At 33.6% G+C, this 27377-nt stretch overlaps 1 protein-coding gene across 2 annotated transcripts; it reads left to right on the forward strand.

The window, feature by feature from the left end:
* The first annotated feature begins 683 nt into the window (after positions 1–683).
* LOC124994571 (UDP-glucuronosyltransferase 2B31-like) lies at positions 684–27377 on the forward strand. Of its 2 annotated transcripts, XM_047566659.1 has the most exons (6): positions 684–1439; positions 3025–3173; positions 9793–9924; positions 12423–12510; positions 21471–21690; positions 26221–27377. In XM_047566659.1, the coding sequence occupies exons 1-6, from the start codon at positions 716–718 to the stop codon at positions 26498–26500; spliced, it is 1593 nt and encodes a 530-aa protein (XP_047422615.1). In that variant the 5' UTR covers positions 684–715; the 3' UTR covers positions 26501–27377. The 2 variants fall into 2 exon arrangements, with proteins under 2 accessions (XP_047422615.1, XP_047422616.1); XM_047566660.1 differs by lacking the exons at positions 12423–12510; positions 21471–21690; positions 26221–27377 and adding an exon at positions 10537–10730.

Raw genomic sequence — 27377 nt, forward strand, 5'->3', positions numbered from 1 at the left:
CTATACAAAGAGGGAATTACATAGAAATGAGTGATGTGGAATGGTTAGAGGTACTGAGAGAGTTTAGGTTGCTTAAATGCTTCAACATTGAATGTTAACTGAGGTTTACAATTCTGAGACTCTACTCTGAGATTGAAAACTTGAAATGTATTCTTAGAAAAGGTGAGTTTTATCCTATGTGAATTATATGCAAAGATTTTACTGAAAAAAAGAATCTGTTACCATGATACCTAAGAAATGTTGATTCAACAAAATACAGTCTGTAAAAATAAAAAAAAATGATAATAACATAAGAAAATCAAAAAAAGAAAACCCATTAAAATAAAACTGTTTTACCTTCAAAAAAATGTTGATTCAATTGTATACTTACATTAGTTCCAGTCAAGGAACATGTAGGCACAAGTCACCTCACTGCCACCACTCTTTACAGTAGTTTAAAGTTCTTAACGTGATTCAGGTATATTGCACGTGCAGGATCATCAAATTCTTAACTGCAGGAAAATATTTACAATCATGAAAGAGTCATTACACACACACAAACATGAAGTCCCCTAACCTTTGATTTTTCTACTTGGCGTCCAGATATTCTAAATCATCACTTATGTATTTACTTTGATATGCACATGTTACATTTTAACTATGTAATGATTTCTTCTTGGATATCAGCAAGAGCAGAGGGAATTCAATATGAAAGGAAGCCTTGCATTTCACCAGGATGTCTACAAAAATGACTGCAGTTCTGCTGCTGCTACAGCTGAGTAGTCACTTTGGTTCTGGAAGTTGTGGAAAGGTGCTGGTGTGGGCAATGGAATTCAGCCATTGGATCAACATGAAAGCAATACTGGAGGAGCTCACACAGAGGGGGCATGAGGTGACTGTTCTGAGACCTTCAGGTTCCATTTTTGTGGGTGATGACAAATCATCTGCCATTAAATTTGAGAGCTTTCCAACATCATTGTCAAAAGAAGATGTAGAGAATATTTTTTCTCAATGGGTCAGTGTGTTGGTTTATGAGATGCCAAAACAACCATTTTGGAAATATTTTTTAACACTTGCAGAAAATGGGAGTCAATTTTTTGCTTACGTGCGCAATATATGTAGAGATGCAGTTTTGAACAAGAAACTTATGGCAAAACTACAAGAATCAAGGTTTGATGTCATTCTTTCAGATGCCATTTGTCCCTGTGGTGAGTTGCTGGCTGAAATTCTTCAAAAACCATTTGTGTATACTCTCCGCTGCTCTCCTGGTTACACAATGGAAAAGTACAGTGGAGGACTTCTCTTTCCTCCTTCCTATGTGCCTACTGTGTTTTCAGAACTAAGTGATCAAATGACATTCATCGAGCGGGTAAAAAATTTGCTATACGTGATTTATTTTGACTTTTGGTTTGAATCATTTCATGTGAAGAGATGGAATCAGTTTTACAGTGAGATACTAGGTGAGTCACTTGTATAAAATCATAACTTTCCTGGGCTTTTTTGATGGTGAACTTACAAGAATATAGTAAAAGGATTTTTTTTAAATAATGTCATTTGAGAAAAAAATATCATCTATCAGACACAAAGTACAACAGAAAAATGTGCATCGAAGTGCGATAAACCTTTGGCCATCACTCCTATAAGACTCACCAGGAGTGCATATACCAACCACATAGGGCTCTGAGGACTTCTCTAGGCAACTGTATACAATTTACCATTGTACTACTCATTATTTATCTGTTTTGTACCCAATATTTATTTATTCTTATTTTTTAATTTGTTCTAATTAATTGTACATGACAGTAGAATGCTTTTATATATTTTGATAGATCATACATAAATGGATTGTAATTTCTCATTTTTTTCTGACTGTACATTTTGTAGGATCACATCAATCATGCAGTCATATAGGTACATGAGGTAATGTTAGTTTCACTCTACTATCCTTCTTACCCCCATAATCCTTCCCCTCCCTTCACTCCTGACTACTTTTTGAAAACTAATTTTAAACTTTACCAAATGTCTTGATGAACATAGACAAAATTGAGGACTTACATGCATATATCTAGTTACAACTATCCACTTAGCTCTAAGATATTTGTTTCACTTTAGTTCAATTAGATTTAGTTCAATTCCCTTTAGTTCAACAGATGCTTCACTTAAACACTATTTTGTCCTTTTGCCTAATGAATTCCTTCTCAGTTGTGTGACAGTGTTTCCATTCCAGACCAGGAGGACTATAATAGTGGTTTTTAACCCTTCCACATTGCCTTACTAAGGCTTTGAAATTCATTCTCCCTAAGGCCTATAATATTGAAGAATAGAAATACAATTAGTCTTGTGTTTTAAACTGTCAATTAAAGAAAAAAGGAAAACAAATGAATGAAAAAGAATTCAATTTCATATTCTTAACTAAGTTCTGCTCTTCTTTCAAAATATTTGTATATAATAAATATTTGCAAGCTCCTAACATGAACCCAAAGTTGTAGTAGATATTAAGAGCAAACCATACTCAAACTCCTTTCAGTTAACTTGCAAAGTAAGGATGAAAGTTCTTCCTCTAAATTGTACAATATAGATGGAAGAATGCTGGAAAGTTCCTTCCATTAGTGTGGCACACTTAATGGAGTATGTAACTCAAATATTTATTTACATTTATGCTTGTTACTCTCTGAATTCTAGATTTAAAAAAAATACATATTTACCTCTATATAGGCTGGCTTATTTTGATGATATGTAAGCTTGTGAATGGTGAAGAGATTATAGATTGTGTCTGTTTTTAAATCTTGTGTGTGTGTGTATACATATATATATATACATATTATATATACACTAATATATATATATTAGTATATATATTAGTAAATATAAGCAACATATATGTAATACATATTTTCCATGCACACATAGTAGCTTTATCAAATTACAGACACTTTTAAACATATTTGTCTTTATTACTGAAAGTTCTTTTAGACACCAGGCATATTCCTATCTACATGAGAACGTTCCAATGTCCTATAGCTTTAGTCTTCTTTTCCTATTCAGGACGACCCACTACACTTTCAGAGACAATGGCAAAAGCAGAAATCTGGCTCATTCGCACCTACTGGGATTTGGAATTTCCTCGCCCAAGCCTACCAAATGTTGATTTTGTTGGAGGACTCCACTGCAGACCTGCCAAACCTCTGCCTAAGGTAAACCCATTTCCATTTAGTTAGTTCTATCAACCTTGCATTTTCAGCTGGAATGATTCTTTCTCCCTTGCTTGGAATGGCTCACAAAACAGAATTACAGTAAACGGAGCAAAGAGATGAATCACTGAAATTTCTTGCATGTCTATACCATCACAATTATGTGAATTTCATTTTTGTTACAGAAGAAAAGGAGCTTTTAAGGAACTTTTGAGGATAGGGTCAGTAAAATGGAGATCTTCATTATTCAGCACACAGAAAAATACCAAAGATTCTCTGAATGAAAATTTAGAAGTGATTAGCATGTACCCACAGGGAAGTGCTAAATATGTAGAGAAACAAAGTAGGGTGGTCTCTGCCCCACACACCTTTCACTCTGCAATGAACATAGACTGAATAAGAAAGAGAAATTGCATGGGAAATGTTATAATAAGAAAAGACCAGAAGTGTTTTCCATGTACCCCAAGGCTATAGGGGACCTCAGGAAAACTCCCCGAGGGAATACGTGTCTCCATACCATAGCTGCCTGATAGATAACAGAAAAAATGTATGCTGCACATGTAACAAGGTGTACAAATTGTGCATTTCTAATGAGTACCTATAAATTTGTACCATATGTATGTGTAGGCTTCCCTGAATATATAATTATGAACAGATCTGTAAGCATATAAAATTATATTTCTTAAAATGAACCAAAGTATTAGTGTATTTTTAATGAATATCACACTTTTATGATACACTTGGAAAGCAAGCATTTTCTAACTACATCATTTCTTGATGTCTTAAGACATCTTTTTGGCAACCTACTTTTAATAGCAACATAAAATCTGATCTTATTCAAAGTTTAAACCCAATATATTAACTCCCCATTCCATAAGCAGAGAAATGAACATTGTGGACAGACCAACCCTTGGGTAAAAATTTCTTCATTCACATTAAGGGATAATGACAGTGTCAATAGAAAAGGTAAGAGAACAGGTAAAAAAGGATGAGAAAAAGAATGGCAGCAAACTAATCATGATAATTAAGAAAGGCTATTGTGGTAATGATGTTTCATAAACATTGAAATCCACTTCAGTAATTATCAAATTTATATGAATTCTGCTTGCTCCAACATGCTTCCTTGTCATTTACTATTAGATTCTCAGAAATTTCTGTATATTTGTAAGAATCAGATATTTGGAAAATATAGAAAAAAATGTGAAAAATGCACATTTTCTAATTTTTCGTACAGTTTAAAATAGCTAGAGGAAAGAGTTTGGAATGTTCCTAGCACAGAGACTTGATCATGCTTAAGGTGACACAGGTGCTAATTGCCATGATTTGATCATTAAGTATTATATACAAGTATTGATCTATCACACCAATCCCCAAAATTGTACAACTATGGTGGGAAAATCAAAATTTTGCAAAGTTTAAAAAAGTAAAATAAAAAGGCCTACTTCTCTTTGCTTCACAATCTTTGGAAATTATACACAAAATTGTTAGGCTCTACATAATATTTATGTTATCTATAAAAGAAATAGTGGAAATTATTTACATATGCAACATGAAGGAATGATGTAAAGCTTATGCTTGGTTCATGTTATATTATTATAATTATTTTATCAAACATTACTCAACTTGATCATGAGTCAAAATGCAAATATCTATGGAAAATGAGGAGCAAATTATAAGTAAGATTGTTTTCTTGGAGGAAGAAAAAGCATTTAAAAGAGGATTAGAGCTCTCTATGTGTCATACATACATATTAAGTTGTGTTAATACAAAACAAAACAGAATGAAAATATCCATTTTTATGTTTATTTGTTATCTAAGTATGGAAACAAGGTCCTTGTACATACTACGCAAATACTGGGACACTTAACTGTATTTCCAGCCCTTAAAACATCCAAAACTTAAATCAATTTTCATTTTAAAAAACAAGGGAATTATTAGTATGATAATTTTTATGATATTCCAAATTTTATAATGAGCTTTTAAATTCTAATTTTAAAGGATGTTTGTAGAATGAGAAGGACCAGTCTTCTCAATAGTTACTCTGTAATGTTATGTTCGTTAATCATATAAACATGCACAAAGTAAAAAATAAATGAATGAATGAATAAATAAACTAAAGAAAAAAATAATATTTCCCACAAAAGTGATGAAAAAGTACTTAAGCAAAGCACCAGTGATATTAAATAGCAAACACAATTGCCTATACTACTAAAAGTCACCTGAACTCATAGAATATCTGGATGTATCATGTGAGTCACAGGAATAATGCAGATGTCAAAAAGTTAAAATTATAATTTTGAACAATGCTATAGGCAACCGGGGACCTGTAAGTCAAATATGAAGTTATTTCATCTTGTTCTTTAAAACGCTTTTTCAAACTATGCTTAACCAATGACTAGCATGTGAAATATACTATGTGGTTTGGGAGAGACCAAGGACGTTATTTCACAGGTGAAAATAGAAAGCAGTGAATTGAATGCAGAAACACTAAGAAAAAAAAGGGAGATGATTTTGACAAGATTTCCATTAAAATTTTGGAACTCCATTCCTTTTTTGAATTAGGGACTTGATTGAACAAGATAGAATAATTCTTGCATAGAATATATAAGACAAAGGATCAGAAACCACCTGTTAGGATAATTCTAAGACAATTCCAGGAAGCATGATTTTATTCATTAAAGTTCTAAAGATCAAAGCAAGTGACTCAGTAAACAAATCTCTAATGGATAAATGCCTGGTGGAGCTCTCCTACTGGTGTTAAAGTTTTTCCTGCCAGACACAGTAGGTGATAACAAGAATCTGTCCCAGTCAGTAAAATACAGCACATTCTACAAGGACTTCATATTTTAAATGTGATTTCATGTCATAAAGTAATATGTACAGAAATATGTTCATCAAACATATAGCTAAACCCATATACTATTAGAGAATTAATAAGACTGAACAATTATTTCACAGAAATTCTAAACCAATACTAGACTTCTGAATTCCACTGATTCCTACACTTTTAACAATAAAGAATGATTTAGAGGTAGAACTTGCAATATTCTGATTAAATTTAATTTATAAGGAATTTCAGAACAAAAAAAAGGTAAGTAAGGATTTACTTCAATTATATCTAAATTTTTCTTAACACTAATAGAGAAGTAAAAGAGCAATGAACAAGCCATACTTCGCTACATAATCATCACCACTGCATTGTTGTATATCACAAGCATGTTGTGCTTCAGAATCTTGCAACAGACAGTTTAGTAATATGTGATTTTAAGTAATATCAGGATCATTTATAAAAGAGCTTCACATAAGGGTCACACTTCAAGTTTTACAAAAAATATTTGGCATATGATCTACAATGATTATGCAGGGAAATTTGGCATTCACAATTTGGAGTCTTTGGTGGTGGTATAGACATCAACTTCACAATCACAGTTATCTATCACAGCAAAGAATAGAAACATTCAACTTTAGCAGGTAGGGATTCTTCAGAGAGCCAAATAAGTATCTGGGAAGTCAGGATAGTGTTCTCTGTGGACCAAGTCAGGAGGACAGGAACAACTGTGGATAGTTTTGTTTGGTGAGTTGTAGCCACATGATGAAGGAAACTAGAATTAAAAATTAATTGAGGATAGACACATGAACCAGTCCAATTTACATGTTAAAATAACACAAAGAGATGTGCTATAACATTCCAATGTAACAAAATTTACCTACAATCTCTAAACCTCCTTTTCTGATCAGTGATAAACTAAGTAAAATTATTCTTGACAAAATGTGTCTCACCTTGCTGGATTGGTAGGATTATTTATATCAGTACAGAAATAATAGAAATTGACCACATAGTGCTTTATGAGTTTTCCTTGCTGAATCTTTTTGCTAGGAGTATCAGGTGAAAATTCTAATCTCCTTTCAAGGCTGGGAAGCCAAGTTAAGAGTCAGACTTCACCTTTACTATCTTTAAATCTGGGTAAATTCCTCTCTTCTTGCAATCACCAAGATATTTTAAGTTTCCTGGAACTGATGAGAAATTCCTTATCAATGCAGACAGGAGGGAATCATGTAATTCATAGCTATTTTGTCATACAAAACTTTCTTGTGGTTATTAACAAAACTAAATACATTAAGTAAAAGCCCCATGTCAAAATTTATAAATGCACAGTTCCATGCTTTATTTAGCATTTCATTGGTTAATTTTAGTTTGCAATGGGCTAGATATCTAATAAATATATATGATATAACAGTATGTGTCATGTTATCATGTTAAGACAAAGATTTTCAAGCATTCTCCTTGGGAAGATACACAATGACACCAACAAAACCAGATATTATCTCAAGGTATTTCCTTGTTAACCATATGTGACTTGTTACTACATAGAGAATAGAAATATAAGTTTACAACATAATGCTGATTGTTCAAAACACAACTTTTTTCATAAAACCAATGTCAAATTAATCTTTTTAACAAAGATTTATTCAGGTCATATGAACATGAAGACTATTTGAGTTTTTTTTTTTTTTCTCCTTTGTATTCTAGAAGTTTGCTTAGATCTAGTTTCTACATTTGCTTATTTAATTCTAAGTCAATATGCATAGAAATCTGAACAGGAATTTTATAAATTTAATAATACCATTTGAACATAAGGAAATACCATGTAAATATAACACGTTTACGTAAATATAACACGTTTACCTAAATAAGCATACTACATAAATATGAACAGATACTTTCACAGATCCTATGAAATACATTCTAAAATTTCATGAACAGGCAACATTACAGCACAAATTCAATGATTTAACTGTGTTTTTGATAAAAATGCAATAATTTGAAATGGCCTACACAATATGGAGTAAAATTTTTGAACTAATGCTTATGAAAAAGGCTTTGAACATTTTCTTTTCTTCTCACATATAGGCCTATCTTATTGAGGTTGACTACCCCTGAGAAGACAAATATCTTGTGGTACTCTGAATGTCTTCTAAGCACAACTGAGTGGGCAATATATTTATTTTATCTCTTTTTTCTCCTTTTGTAATTTGTTCTAATTACTTATAAGGACATTATTAAGCATTTTGACAAATTATACAAAAATAGAGTATAACTTCCCATTTATACTGGTCATGTAATCACATATGTACATAGGATACTAAGTACAATTCAATCTACTATTTTTCTTACTCCATACCCCTTCTTTCACTTAACTCCCTATTGCTTAACCTATAGTACTTCTATTTTGCCCTAACACCCACCCTTTATTGTGAATTAGCATCCACATAGCAGAGAAAATATTAGGCCTTTGTTTTTTTGGATTGGTTTATTTGGTTTACCATGATATTCCCCAGCTCCATTCATTACCCTGAAAATGCCATAATTTTATTCTTCTTTAAGGTGAAGTGATATCCCATTGTGTATATATACCACATTTATTTATCCATTCATTGGTGAAGGGCTTCTAGGTTGGTTCTATAGTTTGACTCTTATGAATTGACCTGCTATATACATTGATGTGACTGCATTACTATAGTATGATTATTTTAAGTCCTTTTGGTATAAACCAAGGAGTTAGATAGCTGGGTCATATGGTGGTTCCATTCCAAGTTTTCTGAGAATTCACCATACTTGAGATTACAGTCCCGCCAGCAATGTATGAATGTAACTTTTCCCCCACTTCCTTGTGAGCATTTATGTTGCTTGTATGCTTGATAATTGATATTCTGACTAGAGTGAGATGATATTTTATTTCTAAAAAGAATTTTATTCCCATTCATCTCTGGTAGTTGCCTCTAAGGGATCCTGAAACTCTTGAAAGCTTGTAGTTGGGTCAAAAGAAGAAATGCCTGGAGGAACTTGGAGGCTGAAGAGGGAATTGAGAAGTGTGGCTGTGAGTCACAGAGTGAGAGAACCAATAAGACCTTGGAAGGGGGTATGTCAAAGGTGAAGGAACTGAGGGGAATGATGAAGGTGTTAAAAACAGCAAGAGGGGAAAGCTCTTAGGAAAGGCAGTTTGGCTGATGGTAAAGTTTTGCTGTGTGATAACAGCAGCACTATTCCCAAAAGTGAAATCTTGGAAGCAAAGTAAGTATCAAGAAGGATTTACAGATAGGATGTTTCTCATACATACATATCTTATATAACTTACATTCCTGGGGCCTTACTCCATAAAATTTAGGAAATAGTGGCACTGCGCCACTACACAGATGAAAATAAATTATATTACACTTAAAAAAAATCCAGTGGATACACAGAAACCTCCATGTTTATTAGGTATCTAGACTCTCAAATTGAGAGAAACAAAAAGTAGAAGTATGGTAGCAAAGGATCAGAGTCTCGAGAAAAGAGAATTGTATCCAATTTAAATAATTTGTTGGTTTGGTAAATTAATGCTGTTCTGGAATTGTTATCATTAGGATTTAAATACGTGTAACATTACTAAACCATGTACCTCAAAAAAGGTTGCAATTATGAATTCATGTTATGTGTATTTGAACTAAAATTTTTAAAAAGCCATTATTCATAGTATGTCCTCAAAATAGCATTTTTTTCTCCTATGTGGTTGAACCAATCATTAAAGTAGTCTTTGCTCTGCTGTTGGATTTGTGATGGATCAAATTCTTTCCTTCACAGGAATTGGAAGACTTTGTCCAGAGTTCAGGAGAAAATGGCGTTGTTGTGTTTTCTCTGGGGTCAATTGTTGGTTCCTTGACCGAAGAAAGAGCCAATGTGATTGCATCAGCCCTTGCCCAGATTCCACAAAAGGTTAGATAAGGTGACCTAATGGTTCAAAACTATGGAAAGTGTCTATTGAACTCTGTAACAGATCTGATAACAGAAATCTCCTTGCAAGGGATAAATGATTGTGATATCTTTAATTTGACTCAGCATTCACTTTTAAAACCAAATACACATGGCAGCTGCTAAAATAGTGCAGTGGGTATTTCTGATAAATAAAACTTCAGCATTAACACTGTGCAAAGGAAGAAATAGATGAATAGTTTCATTGTAAATTTGATATTATATTGGTATGACAGACAGACACACAGAAATTACCAAATTCTGTCCTGCCTTGCCCTTTTTTTCCATGCAGACCCCTGAGAACAATGTAGATGTGAATGAATTTAAATGTTAAAGAGCACCAGCATGATGATGATAAGTAGGTATTAAAAAGCCAGATTGAAGACTGGGGTACTAGTGGAGTGGTAGGGCACTTGCCTAGCATGTGGAAGGCACTGGGTTTGATTATCAGCACCACATATAAATAAATAAAATAAAGGTTCATTGAAAATTTTTTTTAAAAATTTTTAAAAAGCCAAATTGCATCACGTACTGTCATCTTCCCTTATAATCTTGGCCTCCATTCTTCTCCTAAAGGATGAAAAGAACCTACTCCTGATCTGTCCATGTTGCTATTCAGAGAAGGAAAATCAAGGTAACTAACAAACCAACCAGACTTAGAGAAAAAGAAAAATCAACCTGCCCCACTGACTGGCCCTGTTAGTTCTCAAGATTGAAGATGTCTGAGTTAGGTTGGAGATAAGAAGTTGTCTTCACCATGGACTCTCTGTATAAGAACAATGTGATCCCACAGTGCAAACACTAATACAATAATTTATTTTAATAAAGGATTTCTGAGCAAACTTCCTCACATATCACTCAAAAAGAAAAAAAGTATAACATTAATTTTAAAAGTTGACAGCTTTAAAATACGTATTCATAAAGAATAATAAATATGGGAGGTCATTAGAAATGCTTTTGTAGTTATAAATGGACACAATAACTTTATTTATTTTCATATGCTGAGAATTGAAACCAGTGCCTCACACGTACTAGGCAAGTACTCTATCACTGAGCCACAACCCCAGTTCCTAGAAATTTTTATGTAGATTTATTGTCCTAGCATTCTAATATCAATAGTTTATTTTTTCCATTTTTTTTTATTGGGACATTGTGGTTTTATGTAATGATAGGATTAATTCATATAATTGGTGCATGCACATAATATAACAAATTAACTTGGTCAATATGATTTCTCAGTATTTCCCCTATCCATTCCCTCTCCCCCAGCACACTCAATCTCTTTCTTTCACTCTATTACTACTACTCTTGATTTTTCATGTGATTCCCCCTTTTGGCCATTTCCTTTCCTTTCTCATCTCTAGTTTCCACATGTGACAAAGAACATGTAATCCTTGACTTCCTGAGCTTCCTTATTTCACTTAACATGTTTGCAAATTCTATTTTTCTGCAAATGACATAATTTCATTCTTTTCATGGTTGAAGAAAACTCCAGTGTGTGGTGTGTGTGTGTGTTATCATGACAAAATTAGGAATTTTATCTTCAGAATTAAACTTTGAAATTGATAACAGCTCTCAACAACAATGACAAAAAATATTTTAACCTTCAATGGAATGATCTTCCAAGTACTCTATTTGGATTGCATGAATCGAGTTTTACCAGAAATTGATTTTTTATTATAAAGCATCTTATATCACTAAGACAAAACTAACTTAACTTCCTTCTTGCGGAGTTCTTCTGTTGAGACACGTAGACCATAGATGACAGTTATCTGATCCTTGACAAAGGTGCTGTAAACATACTTTGGAGGAAAAAAAAAGGTGTTCTAACAAATGGTGCTGGGAAACCTGGTTATCCATATGTAGAAGAATGAGTTTAGACCCTTACATCTCACACTACACAAAAGTCAACTCAAAAGGTATCAAAGACCTAGGAATTGGACAAGAAACTATGCGATGCCTTGAAGAAAATGTAGGGTCAACACTCCAACATATAGGCAAGGGAAACTTTCTCAATAGGACCAATGAAACTCAGGATATAATACAAAAAGTTAATAAATGGGATAACATCAAATTAAAACCTCTGCCCAGCAAAGGAAACAAGAATGTGAAGAAAGAATGCACAAAATGAGAGCACTGGCTATTCTTCTAACAGGATTAAATCAATATTTAAATACATATACTTCACAGAGATAAAACTATTTACCTTGGCAAATATTTATGAACTCTAAAGGTTGCATACCATACATTGATAAATATAAAAATACCTACAGGAAAGAATATCCACTATTTAATCACCTCTTCAGTTGTTTACATTATCATCTCTTAGTCTCATTTCTCATTTCTTTAACTTTCATAAGAGAAGCTTAACTTCTTATGTAATTTTTTAATCTATTCCAAATTTTAATGTGCTACATTTTGAAATAGTCTCAAGGAATAAGAAGTCTGCTTTACCCTAATAGGTTATATGGAGATTCAATGGCAAGAAACCAGATACCTTAGGACCCAACACTCGACTGTATAAATGGATTCCCCAAGGTGACCTCCTTGGTAAGACTTGCAGACTAAATCATGAGAAAATGAAGAAAAATTAATCAGAAAGATAATAGTTGAGTAGTGTATAAGTATTGAAAATATTAATGAAAATTTTAATTAAATAGGTTGTTCTTATTTACTCTTGTCAGAGAAAAATGAATAAACAACAGTTTGCATTTTTATTATACATAGTATAATAAATTATCTACATTTCAGTTGTAAATACCTCTAACAGATAATTTTTAGTCACTTCCTGCATTATCCCTATGTCTCCTATTTCTGCAACTTTACACCTATCCTTTGATCTACTACCGGGCTATTTGAGATGCCATTTAATAGAAAAATGAACCCTGATCCTGGAGCGCAGTTATCCGACAGGCTGGGTCTATGGTCGCTCCAGGAGCCTCTCCACCAGCTGGTGCTTTTTTATCAGGGCACACTCTGTTCCATGGCAGGGAAGTTTTGGCAGAACCCCCACTATGTGCAATGGATTTTGGATAAACAAGTTCTGTTGAAGGAGCACCAAAAGGACTTACAATTTCTCTCAGAAGAATAATATTGGAAATTACAAATATTTTTTACAAATATTACCCAAGCATTAGGTGAACATCTTAAATTAAGACAGCAAGTTTCTGCCACTGCTACAGTCTATTTCAAGAGATTCTATGCCAGGTATTCTCTGAAGAGTATAGATTCTGTATTGATGGCTCCTACACATAGACAATTCATGATTAATAGCTTTTGATGAGTATATTATTTCTTAATTTGAATGAAAGAAATTGTATGTTTTTATGAAACCAGGAAACATGAAACATAATTTGTTTAAAATTTTCTTTGGAGGAACTTGAGATTATGTAGAAGGAAATGGGGGGATATGAAAAATGGTGGAACGAGACAGACATCATTACCTTATGTACATGTGTGATTACACGAATGGTATGAATCTGCATCATCTACAACCATAGAAATAAAATGATGTACCCCATTTGCATACAATGAATTAAAATGTATTCTGTAAAAAATTTAAAAATAAATAATATAAAATTTTTTTCCTTGTTCATTAAGGATCCAAAAAAAGGTCATAAAGTCAATATCTAAGGTATTTTTCCCCTTCTGGAAGTTAAAATTTAAAACTGTATTTAAGGAAGCAAATCTTCCAAAATCCTGGAAGATTTTGATAATGATGTTGATAATTTCAGGGAAGTTAATCAAGTACCTATTCATTTTAATATGTATTTTATTAAGTAGTTTTAGTATCTTGCCATCGAAGATACTAGTCTGGCCTAGCAGAAAAGGGCAATATGTATGAGATACTTTGACCTTTTAAAAGTTACATTAATTCTGTAACCATTTTGAAATGCTGGACAAACATTTTTTAAAAAACAAATCCTATATGAAGTTATTTGCAATTAATTCACAATTAATGATACATTTTGAAAGTTTAATTGAATTAAATACTATAATGAGGTGAAATTTTGGTAAATTTTTAAATGTTAACTTTTTTTATTGTAAACAAATGGGATACATGGTTTTTCTGTTTGTACATGGAGTAACAGCATACCATTTGTGTAATCATACATTTACATAGGGTAATGATGTTTGATTCATTCTGTTATTTTTTCCTTCCCCCCCACCCCTTCCACCACTCTTTTCCCTCTATACAATCCCTCCTTCCTCCATTCTTCCCCCCTCCCACTCCTCATTATGTGTCATCATCCGTTTATCAGTGAGATCATTCACCTATTGGATTTTTGAGATTGGCTTATCTCACTTAGCATGATATTCTCCAATTTCATCCATTTGCCTGCAAATGCCATAATTTTATTATTCTTTATAGCTGAGTAATATTCCATTGTATATATATATATATATATATATATATATATATATATATATATATATACAACAGTTTCTTTATCCATTCATCAATTGAAGGACATCTAGGTTGGTTCCACAGTCTGGCTATTGTGAATTGAGCAGTTATGAACATTGATGTAGCTGAATCTCTGTAGTATGCTGATTATAAGTCCTTTGGGTATAGACCAAGGAGTGGGAGAGCTGGATCAAATGGTGGGTCCATTCCAAGTTTTCTAAGGAATCTCCACATTGCTTTCCAGAGTGGCTGCACTAATTTGCAGCCTCATCAGCAATGTATGAGTGTACCTTTTCCCCACATCCTCTCCAACACCTATTTCTGCTTGTACTCTTGATAATCACCATTCTAATTGGGGTGAGATGGAATCTTAGTGTAGTTTTGATTTGCATTTCTCTCATTGCTAAAGATGGTGAACATTTTTTCATATGTTTGTTGATTGCTTGTAGATCTTCTGTGAAGCATCTGTTCATATCCTTAGCCCATTTGTTGATTGGGTTATTTGTATTCCTCGTGTAGAGTTTTTTGAGTTCTTTATATATTCTGGAAATTAGTGCTCTATCTGAAGTATGAGTGGAAAAGATATTCTCCCACTCTGTAGGCTCTTTCTTTGCATTGCTGATAGTTTCCTTTGCTGAGAGAAAGCTTTTTAGTTTGAATCTATCCCAGTTGTTGATTCTTGCTTTTATTTCTTGTGCAATGGGAGTCCTGTTAAGGAAGTCTGATCCTAAGCTGACATGTTGAAGATTTGGACCTACTCTTTCTTCTATAAGATGCAGGGTCTCTGGTCTGATACCAAGGTCCTTGATCCATTTTGAGTTGAGTTTTGTGCAGGATGAGAGATAGGGGTTTAGTTTCATTCTGTTGCATATGGATTTCCAGTTTTCCCAGCACCATTTGTTGAAGAGTCTACGTTTTCTCCATTGCATATTTTTGGCACCTTTGCCTAGTATGGGAAAATTGTATTTATTTGTGTTTGTGTCCATGTCCTCTATTCTGTACCATTGATCTACCTGTCTATTTTGGTACCAATACCATGCCATTTTTGTTACTATTGCTTTGTAGTAGAGTTGAAGTTCTGGTATTGCAATACCCCCGGCTTCACTCTTCCTGCTAAGGATTGCTTTAGCTATTATGGGTTTCTTTTTCTTCCAGATGAATTTCATGATTGCTTGTTCTATTTCAAAAGGTACGTCATTGGGATTTTAATTGGAATTGCGTTGAATCTGTATAGCACTTTAGGTAGTATGGCCATTTTGACAATATTAATTCTGCCTATCCAAGAACATGGGAGATCTTTCCATCTTCTAAGGTCTTCCTAAATTTCTTTCTTCAATGTTTTGTAGTTTTCATTGTAAAGATCTTTTACCTCTTTGGTTAGATTGATTCCCAAGCATTTTATTTTTTTTTGAGGCTATTGCAAATGGAGTTGTTTTCCTCATTTCCCTTTCAGCTGTTTCGTCGCTTGCATATAAAAATGCTTTAGATTTATGCATGTTGATTTTATAGCCTGCTATTTTGCTGAATTCATTGATGAGGTCTAGAAGTTTTCTGGAGGAGGTTTTTGGACCCTCTAAATATAGAATCATGTCATCAGCAAATACAGCTTAAGTTCCTCTTTTCCTATTCATATCCCTTTAATTTCTTTAGTCTGCCTAATTGCTCTGGCTAGAGTTTCGAGGACAATGTTGAATAGAAGTGGTGAAAGAGGACATCCCTGTCTTGTTCCCTTTTTTAAAGGGAATGGTTTCAGTTTTTCTCCATTAAGAACGATGTTGGCCATGGGCTTAGCATAAATAGCCTTTACAATGTTCAGGTATGTTCCTACTATCCCTATTTTTTCTAGTGTTTTGAGCACGAAGGGGTGTTGTATTTTGTCAAATACTTTTTCTGCATCAATTGAAATAACCATATGATTCTTATCATTAAGTCTATTGACATGATGGATTATGTTTATTGATTTACGGATGTTAAACCATCCTTGCATTCCAGGGATGAACCCCACTTGATCGTGGTGCACGATTTTCTTAATATGCTTTTGGATATGGTTTGCCAATGTTTTGTTAAGGATCTTTGCATCTATATTCATCAAGGATGTTGGTCTAAAATTTTCTTTCCTTGATGTGTCTTTTCCGGGTTAGGGTATGAGGGTGATATTAGCTTCATAGAATGAGTTTGGTAGGGTACCCTCCTTTTCTATTTCCTGGAATACTTTGAGAAGTATTGGAATGAGATCTTCTTTGAAGGTCTTGTAGAACTCGGCTGAGAATCCGTCTGTTCCTGGGCTTTTCTTGGATGGTATGTTTTTAATGACTTCTTCTATTTCATTGCTTGATATTGATCTGTTTAAATTGTGTATATCCTCCTGGTTCAGTTTGGGTGAGCATATGTCTCTAGAAATTTGTCAATGTCTTCAGTAGATTCTATTTTGTTGGAATACATATTTTCAAAGTAGCTTCTAATTATGTTATGGTTCTCAGTGGTGTCTGTCATGATATTTCCTTTTTCATCACAAATTTTAGTAATTTGAGTTTTCTCTCTCCTTCTCTTTGTTAGTGTGGCTAAGGGTTTGTCTATTTTGTTTACTTTCTCAAAGAACCAACTTTTTCTTTTGTCAATTTTTTGAATAGTTTCTTTTGTTTCAATTTCATTGATTTCAGCTCTGATTTTAATTATTTCCTGTCTTCTACTACTTTTGCTGTTATTCTGTTCTTCTTTTTCTAGGGCTTTGAGCTGTAATGTTAGGTCACTTAGATGTTGACTTTTCATTCTTTTCTGGAATACGCTCCATGCAATGAATTTTCCTCTTAGTACTGCTTTCATAGAGTCCCAGAGATTTTGATATGTTGTATCGTCATTCTCATTGACCTCTAATAATTTTTTTATCTCCTCCCTGATGTTTTCTGTTATCCATGTTTCATTCAATAGCATATTATTTAGTCTCCAGTTGTTGGAATAATTTCTGGTTTTTATTTTGTCATTGATTTCTACTCTCAGTCCATTATGATCTGATAGAACACAAGGCAGTATCTCTATTTTTTTGCATTTCCTAAAGGCTGTTTTGTGGCATAACATATGGTCTATTTTCGAGAAGGTTCCATGTGCCGCTGAGAAGAAAGTGAATCTGCTCATTAATGGATGGAATATTCTACATATGTCTATTAAGTCTGGGTTATTGATTGTGTTATTGAGTTCTATGGTTTCTTTGTTCGGTTTATGTTTGGAAGATCTATCTAGTGGTGACAGCAGTGCATTAAAGTCACCCAGAATTATTGTGTTGTGGTCTATGTGATTCCTGAAATTGAGAAGGATTTTTTGATGCACAGGGATGCACCATTGTTTGGGGCATAAATATTTACTACCGTTATATCTTCCTGATTTATGGTTCCCTTAAGCAGTATGAAATGTCCTTCTTTATCCCATCTGACTAACTTTGGCTTGAAGTCCACTTTATCTGATATAAGGATGGAAACCCCCGCTTTTTTACTGAGTCCATGTGCATGGTAGGTTTTTTCCCATCCTTTCACCTTTAGTCTGTGGATGTCTTTTTCTATGAGATAAGTCTCTTGCAGGGAGCATATTGTTGGGTCTTTCTTTTTAATCCATTCTGCCAGTCTATGCCTTTTGATTGATGAGTTTATGCCATTAACATTCAGCGTTATTATTGAGATATGATTTGTATTCCCAGTCATTTGGCTTATTTTTGGTTTTTAAGTTGGCTTGGCTTCTCCTTTGAGTGGTTTTCTCTAAGGTAGTTCCTCCCTTTGCTGACCTACATTGTTGTTTTTCATTTCCTCCTCATGGAATATTTTGTTGAGAACATTCTGTAGTGCAGGCTTTCTATTTGTAAATTATTTTAGCTTTTGTTTATCATAGAAGGATTTTATTTCATCTTCAAATCTGAAGGTTAGTTTTGCTGGGTATAGGATTCTTGATTGGCAACCATGTTCTTTCAGAGCTTGAAATATGTTGTTCCAGGCCCTTCTAGCTTTTAGAGTCTGGGTTGAGAAGTCGGCTGCTATCCGTATTGGTCTCCCCCTATATGTAATCTGATGCTTTTCTCTCGCGTCCTTCAAAATCCTATCTTTATTTTGAATGTTAGGCATTTTCATTATAATGTACCTTGGTGTGGACCTGTTGTGATTTTGTGCATTTGGTGTTCGGTAAGCCTCTTGTATTTGATTTTCCATTTCTTTCTTCAGGCTGGGGAAATTTTCTGATATTATTTCATTGAATAGGTTGTTCATTCCTTTGGTTTGTATCTCTGTGCCTTCCTCAATCCCAATAATTCTTAAATTTGTTCTTTTCATGATGTCCCATAGTTCTTGGAGATTCTGTTCATGATTTCTTACCATCTTCTCTGTTTGGACAACTTTATTTTCAAGATTAAATATTTTCTCTTCATTGTCTGAGGTTCTGTCTTCTAAATGGTATAGTCTTTTGGTGCTGCTTTCCACTGAGTTTTTTATTTGGTTTATTGTTTCCTTTATTTCAATGATTTCTGTTTGGTTTTTTTTTTTTTTTTTTTTTTTTTTTTTTTTTTTGAGAATCTCTATCTCTTTGTGATCTTTTGCTTCCTGCAGGTGCTCCTTCAGCTTATTGGTATTATTATTCATTGCCTGCATTTGCTCTCTTATCTCATCCTTTGCTTCGTGAATCATCTTAATCATGTATAATCTGAAGTCCTTTTCTGACATTTCTTCTGACATACTGTCATTGGATTCTATTAACATAGAATCTAGATTTGTTTGGATCATTTTCTTCCCTTGTTTTTTCATGTTGTTCACGTATCTTCCCCACTAGCAGTGCAGATCTGGGGTATTGCAGATTTGTCCCTATAGGCTTATAGTGGCCCTATAGGTTTCCAAAACCCTTTCTTTAAGCGGAGATCAATATTAGCAGTGCCCAAATCCCACACTATGCAATCCTAGATCAAATAGCCCCTTTGGGGACAATAACAAAATTGTCATAGTAAACAAAATGAGTGCAAATATTATCTTCGGTAAAACAAACAGGTTTGCAATAAGATCTGCAGTTTCTAATGGAGGACAAGGAGGATGCAGAGGGATGTAGAAGGTGGCTGTTAATGGGATAAGGAAAGATTATACAGAAGTTCTAGATAACAGAAAGGGTGAGAGTGTAATCAAAAGAAATTGGATGTTAGCATGCAAAAAAGGGAGAGACTCTGAGGGAACTGGTAAACAAAAGGAAAAGAGAGCAAGAAAAGTAAAGAAATAAAAACTTAAATTTTTTCTATAAGGAGAAAAAAGAAAATCTACAGTATAACAGTCATATACTAATGAAACCTCCCAGTGTTCAGTAGCCTGATGCATGAGAGGTACCTGACAATGAGCTTCAAGTCTCCAGCAGGCATCTCAGTATGGGCTTTGCCCCACCTAAAGATTGGAGCTACAGCTTCCAGGATTATCCAAGATGGCCGCTCTGGCTTCCAAATGTGTTGGCGAATGGGGAACTGCAGCTCAGGGTGTGGAGGTGGTCAGTTGGAGGTCCTGGAGGCAGGATGCGGTTGGTCAGGCAGGGGTCCTGGAGGTCCGGTGTGTTTGGTGTGGTTGTGGGATCCCAGAGGCCAGGTACAATCAGTGGGTCTGGAGTCCCAGTGATAGGGCACAGTCAGTTGGTCTGGGGGTCCTGGTGGAGGGAGCAGTCAGTTGATGTGAGGGCCCCAGAGGCAGGGAGTGATCAGTCAGTCTGAGGGATCCTGGAGACGGGTCTCAGTCAGTCAGGCCAGGGGTCCTACAGGGCCTGGCTGTTGTCTCAAAATGGCGGCAGCCACATGTAATCAGACCTGCAGGTACTGTGACAGAGAACTTCCAGGTAACAGCAGACAGCTGGCGCTCCACTGGTTGTTGGCGATCAGTTTGCTGACTGTTGTCGGACGATCATGAGGTGAACCTCGTGCGTTGGGTGATGGATAGTTGTAAGGCAGGAGATGGACCAGTCAGAGGCTGGCAAATGGCGGATGATAGGCGCCTAACAGTGAGCAATTTGCACTCAAAAAAGGCATCGATATGCTGGCAGACTGAAGGTCATCACAGCAGACAAATGGGGTAAACACCAGGGAATCAATAAGCAGTAAAAACTGCCTCACCAAGAAACAGATATCCTCTGCTTGAAACTGGAGTTATGGAGTGACAAGGAACGCAGCCTTCCTCTAGTCCACCGTCTTTGATCCTTAAATGTTAACTTTTAATCTGCTGTGGGAAAAAAAAAAAATTTTTATAAGATACATGCCCTAGTGTAATTTTGTGTCTTAATGTGGACTTGCAGATTTACTGCAGGTATCCTGAGCCAGGTTTCAGGTCAGTTTAATACTGGCTATTCTTAATTTTCATGAGTGTAAGAAACTTCAGACTAAATGTTATGTCAGTTGACTATGCTATCTAGGGAACTTAATAAATTAATCATTTTCTTCATACCTCAAGAAGAGTGATAAAATTTGGAGTCATGGATATTAATGTACAATTTAAGGATTAAAAAAATTTCTATAAATAAATTGTGACCAATGGATCATTAAATGTTGACCTGCTAGTATAAGATTGCAAGAATAAAAGTAAATTCTTTAGCTACAATAAAAATCCCTCTCCATTATAACAATGTTTTCTGTGTTTTCCATAAAAAAATTCCCACAATCTTAATTATGAAGTGTACTGCATGTCATAAAGAAGAGTAGCCAGTCCTACCTCTGATACCAGCACCACAGGAAGCCTACTTCCTGCTTCATTAGCAATCCATAGCAGACTCAAAGCTGTCACTATTTCTTTAATACTACACATTTACAAACTTCCCCTCCTATGACTACACATGCTATTCCTACTATCCAGAATGTGTTCTTTCATTTTGACCAAATGCAACCTTTCTTCATTGTTCAAGTTTCAAGTCACATACTTCCATATAGCCTTCACATATCTCTCCAATGGACTCAGGTGCTCCTTGCTCTGAGATTTAAAAGCAATTTCTGTGCAGTTTCAAGGTTACAACAATCTGTTATCTAGAAAATAATTCATCTTCCTTTGTTTAAATTGTGAGTTTCTTATCATTTTTGACTTATAATTGAGTTTGCCTTAATTTAATCTAATCCTAGGTCATCAGAAAACCAGAGCTTTTATAACTCATGGTGGAACCAATGGCATCTATGAGGCCATCTATTATGGAATCCCAATGGTTGGCATTCCACTGTTTGCAGATCAACTTGATAATATTTCTCACATGAAGATCAAGGGAGCAGCTATTAGGTTGGATTTTAACACAATGTCAAGTGTTGATTTGCTTAAAGCATTGAATACAGTCATCAAAGACCCATCGTGAGTATAATAAATTATTTTTCATTGAACTATATCTTTAGATAGATTCCCTTGATAGTGAAAATAGATTTGTTTCTATTTTATTTCAATTTTCAAACACTGAAATGATTTAGACCAAATGATAGGTGCTTTTACTAAATCAGTTCTTTACAATTGAAAATCAAACTGGTAACATTGACTCCATGACTACTTATTATTAAACCAATGTGAAGCTAAAAAATATATTCTGTGTAGTTAAATGTAAATAATATTTTTAGTAATATGAAGAATACAGAGAAAATGTAAATTAATTTGAAGAAATGTTAGATAATATTTTAAAACTTCAAATTTCTGAAATTATTAATCTTTTTATATATTGAACACATTATTATGCTGAGTGAAATAATTGATACATAGGTAATATATATAATAGCCTAGTCAATTTCATTTCTGTCCTTTAAGTACTTACAATTTCTACTGTAAAAAACATTCAAACTCCTCTTTTCTACTCCTTTATAAGTTACATAAGAAGAGTTTTACCCTATAGTCACCTGACTGACCACAGAACGGTTGTACTTATTCCTGCTCTCCAACTGCAGTTTGGTACCTATTGTCCAACGTCTCTATTCTCTCTCACTTCTACATTGCCCCGCACAATTTTGAGCCTACTTCCATGAAATCAACTTTTGTAGATTCTACACATGAAGAGGAACACACAGTGCTTTTCTCTTGGGACCTAGTTTATATTATTTAACACAATATTCACAAGTTTCATCCTCACTCCTGCAAAGACAGGATTACAATATGTTTTTATGGCTGAATAATAATACACTGGATATATATTTCGCTTCTGTTATCTGTTATTCAAAAAGGAACATGACATCTGATTCCACATCTTGGGTAATATTGTGAGGGTAATAAACAGCTTTGTGAGGGTGCAGGTATCATTTTGATATACTGATGCCTTTTTCTCTCAATTTTTACCCCTTGGTGGGAAAGTTGAGTTCCAGGAGAGTTGTATTTTTAACTTTTTGGGGAATCTCCATGCTCTTTTTTCACAGTGGCTGTGCTAATTCACATTCTGGCAGTGGTCTGTAGGAGTGTGCTTCCTCCTCTGCACCCTAACCAACATTTACAATTTTTTTGTCTTTTCGACTATAGCCCTTCTTACTGTGGTTAGATTATCTCTTGTGGTTGTTTTCATTTGCATTTCTCACAGTAATATTGATGGGGAGGATCTTCTCATATATTTGTTGCTTATTTCTGTTTCTTGAGAAATGAATATTCAGATCACTTAATAATTTTTAAAACATTTTTTATTCTAATTTGTTGTACATGATAGTAGAATGCATTTATGCATTTTCATAGATCATACATAAATGGAATATAATCTCTCATTTTTCTGATTATTCATATTGTAGAATCACCTCGGTTATGAATTCATATATGTACATGAGGTAATAATGTCTGTTTCACTCTACTATCATTCTCACCCCTTACCCCTTCCCCTCCCTCCAATGATATTTTTCCTGTTCAGATTACAGCATTCCTTATGTATTCTGGATATTAATATTTTATAGATGAATAGCTTGCAAGTATTTTCTTTCAGTCTCAAAGTTTTATCTTTATCCCATTCATTCCTAATTTGTTGTGCAAAATATTTTTAGTTCGATGCAATCATTTCATGATTTTTGCTTTTGTTAATTGTGTTGTTGGACTCTTACCCAAGAAAATTCTTGTCTATATCAATTCATTGAACTACTTCAACTCTGCTGTATGTATCATTTTGTCTTATGTATCATTTTGTCATTTTATCATTTTGACTGTTTTGAACAAGAATATATGTATTCAAGATATTCTTATATATTCAATACATTCCTATATTATATAATATATATTGCATTAATATCTATTTTCATTTCTTTTCTATAGTTCTGAGAGTTTATTTTTATCATGACTATGTATATAGTAAGAGATATGATAAACTATAACAATATGCCATTACAAATTTAATAATAAAATAATAAATATTAACTTTAACAGATTATTTGAGATATGGCATGAATTTTATGTGTTTAAATTGGGAAAATCAAGTCATTTAAGTATTTTTACAATGTGAAAAATGCCTTATCAAAAGATAATTTAAGAAAATTTGTCAACAAATAAAAAAACCTAAAATAATAAGTACATCTCCCTTACTTTTACCTCTCCACAAACACTAATCTAATTCAGGTCTATATGGGTAAATAGCTTATGCACATTTCATGTGGGTAGAATCATAAAATGTTTAGTACATTGAAATTTGGTTGCTGAACTTAGAATGATGTTTTTTAATTTGTCCACATTAGCCTTATATAGATACTTGATTTCTGCTTATTGCTGAATAATATTCTTTGTGTGGATATACTACATTTTGCAAATTCATTCATTGCATCACGAACATTTGGTTGTTTTCAATTTTGACTGTTTTGAACAAGAATATATGTATTCAAGATATTCTTATATATTCAATATATTCCTATATTATATAATATATATTGCATTAATATCTATTTTCATTTCTTTTCTATAGTTCTGAGAATTGAAATTACTACCTCACATGTGAACTTTATGTCAATGAGTAAATCCCCATCAATATCCCAAGCTAGTGGCATTTTACATTCTCACCAGCATTATAGGAGGGTTCCCATTTCTCAATATCTTTGCCTAAAACTTGCTGTCGTCTGTGTTCCTAATTATAACCAAACTAATGCTTATGAAGCAGTATTCCATTGGATTTTGATTTGCATTTATTTTATGGTTAAAAGGATGAGTATGTTTTTTTGTATTTATGTGGTATATGTATTTATTCTTTAGAGAATTATCTATTTCAATTCTAAAACTCATTTATAAATAGGTTGTCTGTCTTCTAATGTTAGCACTACAAGAATTTTCTGTGCATTATGAAGACAAGTCCATTATCACATATTTGATTTGCAAATATTCTACTATTCCAGAATGGAAGATCCATCTACTGTAGACAGATCTATCAATTTCTTCATAGTGTCCTTTGTAGCATGAAAGTGTTTAATTTTAGTTAAATCATCCTTTAGTTATCAAAATGTCCACAATTCTAATGGAAGTGACAATGGAAAGTACATAGTGCCTTGCGTATCTACAATCAATTCAACATTCATCACAACTCTCAGTAATATTACTGTTTAAGGAAGTCATCACCTAAAGGAACACTTTAACAATGCATAACAAAAAGAAAATACTAACAAAATTCAGAATAAAAGTACTTAACCCATCAGGAAGAAAATAGAATGGGAATGTAATACAAGTCAGAAAAACAGCAAATGAATCTAAGATAAAGTAGTGAATTCTATGGTGAAGGCATTAATGCTTACGTTAATTATAAAAATAAAAATTATTATCAAAACTCTTAGACCATGCTTTTAAAAACTAACAATCTACCTTGTTTATAAGACAGACTGAATTTAAGTATACAGAAAAGTTTTGAGTGAAAAGGTAAGAAAAGTCCTACCGAAGCCATAATCACAATATTAGCATAATAGCTAAAATAGTCTACTAAAATAAACATAATATTTTTGTAATGTTACTTGATGAGTCATTGCAAACAATAGCATTCTCAATTTTAATCATCTAATAAACTTCAAAGTAAACAAGCCTAAATTAACCAAAAGAAAACAACACGATCTATTGTCATAATAAATAGATTTTGAACATTTCTGTAGTAATGCAAAAATTATTTTAAAAATAATACATATAAGTGCATCTAAGACTGGTAGAACCTAATAAATGTAATCTAAGTGGTGAATGTATATTTATGACATAAAAACAATTTAGTAAATTTGAAAAGTTTTAAATTATAAAGCATATTTTAAGCAGACACAGGAATTAAGTAAGGAAAAAATATAAAAATACTTAAACACATATGGACATTAATCGAAATACAGGAGACACATGGAAATTTTGGTCACAATAGTATCAGAACTGACATGTCTACTCAAAAAGGATCTTTTGGGCTACTAAGTGGAAATATACATTAAAGGATAGAAAAGAAGAGCAAATATAAAATTGTTAAAAGTTATCTCACCCACCATGACACAATGCCTCTTCAAAAACATCAAGGTAATCATTTTCAAGTGGTATTTGACAATTTCACTTACCATACTGAGAATGGCTTACTACCACTTGGCTTACTAGAAAAGATTAACTTTCTCAACTCACTTTCCATTTTCACTTGGAAAATATTTATCCACCAGAAATCTCCAACTTAAGAAGCTTAAACTACTTTAAATCCATTCTTTCCAAGCATCATTTTTGTTTTGATTATATTTGAATTTTTAAATGATAATAAAGAAAAAACTAAGTCTCCAATATAGAAGCCAATTTTTCTAAGACAACAGTATCTCAAAGACACTAATTCTCTGACTGTTCTATGGCACTTATTTGACCTAGTTCTATGAAACTTTTAAAGAACCTCTCAGAGACTTGAAAAGTTAGGTCATTTACTTCCTTTAAATGTTGGTGTCTTTTGTCCTTTAGATATAAAGATAATGCTATGAGATTATCAAGAATTCACCATGATCAGCCAGTGAAGCCTCTGGACCGAGCTGTCTTCTGGATAGAGTTTGTCATGCGCCACAAAGGAGCTAAACACCTCCGGGTTGCTGCCCATGACCTCTCCTGGTTCCAGTACTACTCTCTAGATGTGGTTGGGTTCCTGCTGACCTGTGTGGCAACTGTGATATTCATTGTTACTAAATGCTGTCTGTATTGCTGCCAGAAGCTTGCAAAAACAGGAAAGAAAAAAAAAGGGGAGTAGTTTACTCAACCTGAACCTGGGAGTCCTGATAGATGAACCTATTCCAATTTACTTCAACAATAAGAAGTTACAATGCTAGGCACCCTTCTGTCTGTGAGAAAGCAAAATTTCAAAACTTACATAATCAATCAGTTTCTTTTCCAGAAATTCCTGGTTGAGGAGTATAAATATTTCAGGTCAAAGAAAAATCAAACATTGAGGAAGATTAAACTATATGAACCCGTGTAGAAATGTAATAATGTAATTTATTATTCATAAGAAAAAACTTGATGAGTTTAATTATGATTATTCATTGAGACAAAAACAGTAAGGATACACTCACAGTAGAAATATGGTTTCTCATATTCTCAGCCTGCTTTAACTTCATTTTAGTGCAGAAATTTGTATCTTTAACTTTCTTGAAGAAAGCACTCAGTAATTAAAATTGTGTAAACAGTCTGACTCTACCATCTGGGTTTGAGAGACATTTGTTGCTGCTGTCTTTTACTATAAATCCAGCCTCCGCATTGCTTCTCTCCTGAGCATCTGGAATAATGTTTGCCGTCTTCCAGCTAAGTCACTTCCCAATAGAATGTCTGTGGAATTACTGTACAATTGAGCTACTGAAAAAAAATTTTGGTTTCATAAGCTAATTATTAGTTACTCTTAATCCTTAAAAAAAAATTGATCTGGTTGCCCACTCTTGTAATCATACTTTTGAAATAAACACTAGTCCTCAATTTTAGGTTGTGGTAATATAAAACAGGAACAGGAAAGAAACTCATTGAATTTTCCCCTCTTCTCAAATGGGACACCATGTTACCTATATGTGTTACAGGCCTGTTGTGAAATGTAATAAGATTTTGTATAAATATTTTTACTGTTCTACAATCTGTAA

Source organism: Sciurus carolinensis, chromosome 10 (assembly GCF_902686445.1).
Source record: "Sciurus carolinensis chromosome 10, mSciCar1.2, whole genome shotgun sequence".
Lineage (NCBI taxonomy): Eukaryota > Metazoa > Chordata > Mammalia > Rodentia > Sciuridae > Sciurus > Sciurus carolinensis.